The 6,000-nt window shown below is 44.5% G+C and overlaps 1 protein-coding gene across 2 annotated transcripts in view; it reads right to left on the bottom strand.

The window, feature by feature from the left end:
• Window positions 1-405: 405 nt before the first annotated feature.
• The window catches only part of taok2b (TAO kinase 2b), a 27,365-nt gene continuing 21,770 nt past the window's right edge, over window positions 406-6,000 (bottom strand). For both annotated transcript variants that reach the window (XM_037755894.1, XM_037755895.1), the window contains exons 20-21: window positions 4,538-4,720; window positions 406-3,816 (exon numbers count right to left, since the gene is read on the bottom strand). In XM_037755894.1, the coding sequence (XP_037611822.1) occupies window positions 2,872-3,816; window positions 4,538-4,720 (1,128 nt within the window). In that variant the 3' untranslated portion in view covers window positions 406-2,871. The remainder of the gene's footprint in view (window positions 3,817-4,537; window positions 4,721-6,000) is intronic.

Genomic DNA, 6,000 nt, shown 5'->3' with positions numbered 1-6,000 from the left:
TTACTATTTTCTGACATTTTATAAACCAAACAGAAAATAATTGGGAAGATCGACAATTCGAATATTCTAGGGCTGTAACTAATGATTATGTTTGTTATCAATAAATCTCTCAACTACTTTTTCTATTTATCATTTGGTACATAAAATTTAAAAAATAGTAAAAAGATAAATGTCATAATTTCAAAAAGCCCAAGGTGACATAATCAAACATAAAAAAAGGATGATATTGAAGTTTAATAAAAAAACAGCAAATATTCACTATTGAGAAACTGGAGCAGAGATTTTCTGGCATTTTTATTTGTAAAAATGCAGATTCATTTTCTGACGATGGACTAATCAATTAACTGACTAGTTGCAACACTTTAATAAACATCTTAATAATAAAGTACATCAAATCAAGACGAGTTAATGTGTTAATATCAATTTATTATCTTTTTTAAATTACTTTTTAAAGCACCCCATTTCTTTTCCAATACATGTGTTAAGACCCTTCTTCCTTCTCCTCCTCAGGCTTGGAAAAGCTTGATTTGGAATATTTAATAAGGATTTCAACCCCCCTCCCCCCCTCCGAAAACTCTGCAAAACACAGATCTGTGTTGCTTCTTTGTCTTCATCTTTCATCCGGGCGTGACGCAGGAACGGAGACTCCCTGCTCTCAACCACGACCTCTGACACGGACAACAACCCGTCTAAAAACACTACCACACCGATTTCCCACCCGAACACGAAGGCCGTCCCGAAGCCCGCCAGTCTTAGTTTATATAAGGAGTTTATGCATGCACTGAGATTCCAACCGAGCATAAAGTAGTAGGTTATACAGGGAATTGTCTTGAGCTGGTGTTTCTGAGTCATACAAACAGCAGGGTGATTATCTTTTTCACTTTTTTTTTTCAAATAAAAATAAAAAACAAAAAAAAAAAAATCCAGTTATTTCTGATGTCCTTCAGAAGCATCATGTGCACCATGAAACACTGACTGGTGTCTTTATCCGTGAGGACGGGCTGCTGCGGTCACTGCTGCTGTGCCTGCACAAGAGGGTGCACGTTCACAGCAGCTCAGTCGACGCCCGTCCTCCCACTTCTTCTTCTTCACCAGCTACACGCTGCACCCTTCAGCAGTGTCAACTAGGATTGTGCACGTCTCTCTGTGTCCTTTGAGAGCTTCTGTGTGGAAACTTATTTCCACGCTAAATACAAATAAATAAAAAGGAAAACCAGCATTTACATTCCAGTGCCCAATTGTAAATCTTCTCTTTTTTTTCCTATGAGAGTCCAGAGGAGGAGGTCAGAGTTCACGTGAATAGCGGGGTGTTGCTGCGGCAGGAGTGTCTTTTAAAATTGTTTTGTTTAAAACAAAAAAAGTGGCAATATAACTAGACTTTACCGCTCGACACACACATGAATCATTAACGATTATTAATAATCCCTTATTAATAATCATTAATACCTTGAACACACACCATACCTGACAACAGTTTTATTATTTTTTTACAGTCAAAAGTGGGCCCTTTTTCTTCTGCTTCGCGAGAAAAATGTGAACATGATCACAACAACAATTACATCAGGATTAGTTATGGTAATATTGACACCTATAGAAAATGCGGTTTGGAGTTTGTCGCTCTAAATCTTGAATTCAATACTCATTTGAATATATCAAAATTACTATCATTATCTTTGTTACTCTATAAAACCAATGACTTGTTTTTGTTTTTTTAATATTCCCATAAATATGTACAGCAAAGATCAAAAAATGTGGGACGAGTGATCTTCAATGCCGGTGATACTCGGACAGGTACGGTACGCTTCAGATGTGGTTTGGTCATGTTTACAAATGCTTTTTTTTGTACATCTATCTCATGCATTGAAGTGACTCCCATAGACACCTATGTTGTTTAGATACTCAATATGTCATGGATGCCAGAAAGCTTTTTTTGTTTTGTTTTTTTGTATTTTTACATGTTTCTCCTCGTCCCAGCTGCATTGTTAGAGTCTCTTGCCTTTACAAACATTCTGTTTTTAAATCTCGCGGTCATCAAATAAAAATTTTGATGGCACGACATCCCTTTAAGAACCCCTTAAAGGCATTGGTGACGTTCCAAGCAACTTGTTTTTGTGTTTTTTTATACACTTAATACAAAAGAAATCAACAATAAAACGTGTTTTCCGATCCCCCCCGCAGCAGCAGGCTGGAGACTAACCCATCTTTTGTGATTCTCCCACTTTTTTCCTGTCTGGAGCCGCAGTTACGAGTGCTTGCTAGATATATCTGGACGCTACAGACTACATACAAGTACATACACAATGCAAAAAAACACCTTTTTTTTCGTCCCCGTCCTCTCTCTTTCTCCATTCCGGCGTAGAACATCATAGAAGAAGACATGGCTGCCGCCCCCTCTCCCTCTGCAGCTCTGGGAGAACAAAAAGGGTAAAAATATCCCTCCTTTCACACTTGCTGTCTCACCTTTATACAGGCAGTAACAAAGATAAAAACATTAAACACAAACCTCCTCTTTTTTAATCTAATATCACCTTAATCCAGCGGTATTACAGGTGGTTACATTCCTCCCTCCCTCTTTTATACCTGTGAGAATGGGAGAAAACCTCTCTACCCACCCTGAGTCTAAAGGAGCAGAGTGCAGCTCAACATTGTCAGCTTGTCCTCTCTTTGCCTCTGATGCTGACTGATCTCTTGGTCTTACTGTGCGTTAAGAGGAAAGGGTGATATCCCTAAAAATCCTCTGCATTTCTGAGAGTAGAGATCAGCCCAAGGAAGGACGCAAGGCGAGGTGGCAAGCTGAGAGTATTGAGATGCAACCTGTGATAGCTACCTTCTTAAATCAAAATCCCACCCTTCGTGCTAGCACCCCGCCGTCTAAGAGTAGGAGAGGTGGGAGCCGTTAGAGATGTGTGAGGTGACCGAGGTGCTTCGGCTCAGGACGCCGTCGCTGCCCCCGGCTCCTCCGGGCCCCCCGGACGCCGTCCTCCTCAGAGGCTGGGGGCTGTTCCTCAGGGCCATCAGGCTGGGGGCGCCGCGCACCCCCAGCCCGGCGCCGGAGTAGATCCCCCCCTGCGAGGAGGAGGAGGAAGAAGAAGAGGAGGATGGGCCGGAGATGGAGGGAGGGGCGGGCGGTGGGGGAGGTAGCATGGCCAGGGACTGAGAGGAGGAGCGCGAGGGCAGGTGATGGGAGAAGGGCAGGGGGTGTGGGTGGGCCAGGTCGCCGCCGGAGCCTCGCACTCCGGCCCACTCCCGCTCCCTCTCCTTCTCCCGCTCCCTCTCTCGATCCCGCTCCCGCTCGCGGTAGAGCTGCGGTGTGCTCTGGTGGTGGTAGTGCTGGGGCAGGTGGTGGCGCTGGTGGTGGGAAGAAGAGGAGGACGAGGAGGAGGAAGAGGAGGCGGAGGACCGGGACGAGTGGTGCACCTCCCTCCCGTCTCGCCCCAGCCCCAGGGCCAATCCCAGGGCGTGGGAGGAGGAGGACGAGGACTCGCTCCGGCGGTCCCCTGCTCCGCTGCCGCTACCGATGCCGCTGCTGCTGCTGCTGCTGCTGTTGTGACTGCGGCGGGAGTGCTGCTGCGGGGGCACGTTCTGCGGGTGCATGCCGTGGCTCCAGTGGCCGGCGGAGCGGGAGCCGGGGGGCGGGACGTTGGAGTAGCCCTGCATGGGGTAGGCCTCGCTGGGGATGCCCGTCAGCGCCATGTTACTGAAGCCCAGACGCAAGCTCTCGGAGTCGAAGGACTCGATCTCGCTGGCCTGCCTCTCCAGGAGGGTGCGGATGCGTTCCGAGCGCTCGTTCTGCAGCGACAGCATCTCTTCCTCGATCTAGCAAAGGAGCAAGAAAATACACAAGAAAACACGTCATTCTTGGAAAGTGAGGAGTGAGCGGAGGGGTACTCAGTTGGTTGCAATCTGCAACCACACCACTAGATGCCACCTAATCCTACACACTGCACCTTTAAATTGTAGCATTTTTAAAAAGTATAAAATATTTTCCTAATCCAAGATTCAAGATTTTGCATTTCCAAAAGTGAAACTCTTTGGGAACTCATTTTAATTACTGCAAATCATGAGATTGAAAGTTCAGTCTTGACAAAAAACAATCTCACCACAAGTTAGGGGCTGTTTTGGATCTTTCTTAGCAGATTGAGTTACCCTGTTGTCATGTTGGAAATGTAGATGTTAAAACTTCTTTCTGAAGAAGATATGCGATGTGATGGAAAGCTCCAGGACATCTTCTAGGTAGATCTGGTGGTGGGATTGTTTTTTGTGAACTGCTGTTTAAGAATTAACTTTCAATCTCTGTTTTTAAGGTAACATGGATGGAAAGTATAAGTCCATCTGCTGGGGTAGATCTTGTAATATGACTGAAAGCTCCAGAACAGCTCCTGAAAGGTGAAAACAATGTTATAGCTAACATCAGCAGTTACCTTTCAGTTTACAACCTTCTCTACCAGCCCAACTGGATTCCTAAAACTCACCAGAGGCTTTTACTACATTGTAAGGAGCTTTGCTCTCATAGAAGCGATTGACAAAGGCCTCTCACCCTCTGCTCCAGAAGGGCGCGGCGGATGGACACCCTCTGTTCCAGGTCTTTGACCTCTCTGTCGTGCTGCGTGTCGGTGTGGATCTTGATCTTGCTCTGGTAGGCGTTGAGCAGCTCCAGCTCCTGCTGCAGCTGCATCCGCAGCACTTTGTACTCCGCTTCCTGGGTCTCATCCAATCGCAGCTAAAGAGACAAACAATAGTGAGTGTCATGAAAAAATGGATTTGGCACGATTGTACGGGCGACAGATTGTTCTTTAGTGTTGAGGAGAGTATGACGAAGGTAAAGAAAAGAGCGGGAGATGCACAGAGAGAGGAGAGTGAGCTGCAGAGTTGTGTTAAATACCTGTTTTTTCTGGGTAGCTCAAGGATATGAAGCATTATCTTGACTATTCAGATATTTATCTAAATAAATCAGTATGATATTACAAAATGTTGCACAGCTACTTTGACCTGTGTGTGTGATGCCCGGCTCAAGGAAACAGATTACATCTTCATTAAAAAAAAAAAAAATCCAGTGTTTGTCTGACCTCAGGATTGAGTTTAATCAGTGAAACCTTCCCAAAGAGACTTTAACCACAGCAGGAGTAGATGCGCAGACAAACAAGGGCAGCAGGGATTTGGCTTACCGGGCTTACATGGCGCGCTGCCATGTGAGGTAATTAAAGAGGCACAGGGCGTTATGTGGCGGGAACGAGACATTTCGTTACGTCCCATCCTCTTCCTACTAGGTTTCATTCATTTAAAAGCCTGGGATTTGTGTGCGTGTGAGTCCCATGCTGACAGGGCAGTGGATGAGCTCAGAGTTTAGTGGAGTGGGGAGGGGCTGAATCTTATATATGGGCATGTAACTGTACCGTACTTCGGTTATGATGCAGAATAAAGTAAAGCTCTCTTTAAAGAGATAATGTTTAATCCCTACGAACTATAAAGAACCACATAAACTATTTCTAAAAACTGGCATAACGGTCCTACTAGCTATAGTTAATAATAAACCTCAATACAGAGACATGATTGTTGTGGCAAAATGAACCTTTATGGTCCACGATGCACAAAGGGCATTTTTTGGAGTTAATTATTTTGATTTAACTGTTCAGTCTTCTTTTCTGTTAGTCTCACAAGAAAATACAAAATAGTTAACTCTCCAAAAAAGTTAAATACGTAACACTCCCCCTTTTCCGACAGCCCCAAATAACTTCCATACAGGTTGCTGCTATCTTCATGTCAAAGTAGTGTGACGCTAATATATATTGTAGGTCATGTAAAATGGCAACAAAGATAATCAAGGGGCTATTTAAAGGGGAACTCCACATCAAAGTTGGTTTAAAGGTCACTTGAATGTGTGGAATAATAATAATAATCGATTTTGATCCTTTTCTTTTAAACTGTCCATCTTCGATCCGACAATGTTACAGGAGAGCAATGCCAAATTGGTGGAGCAGTCTTTTAAAGATAAAATGGACT

Source organism: Sebastes umbrosus, chromosome 20 (genome assembly GCF_015220745.1).
Source record: "Sebastes umbrosus isolate fSebUmb1 chromosome 20, fSebUmb1.pri, whole genome shotgun sequence".
In the NCBI taxonomy this organism is placed as follows: domain Eukaryota; kingdom Metazoa; phylum Chordata; class Actinopteri; order Perciformes; family Sebastidae; genus Sebastes; species Sebastes umbrosus.
The sequence above is the reverse complement of the archived record's forward strand: the minus strand, read 5'-3'. Positions and strand labels throughout refer to the sequence as shown.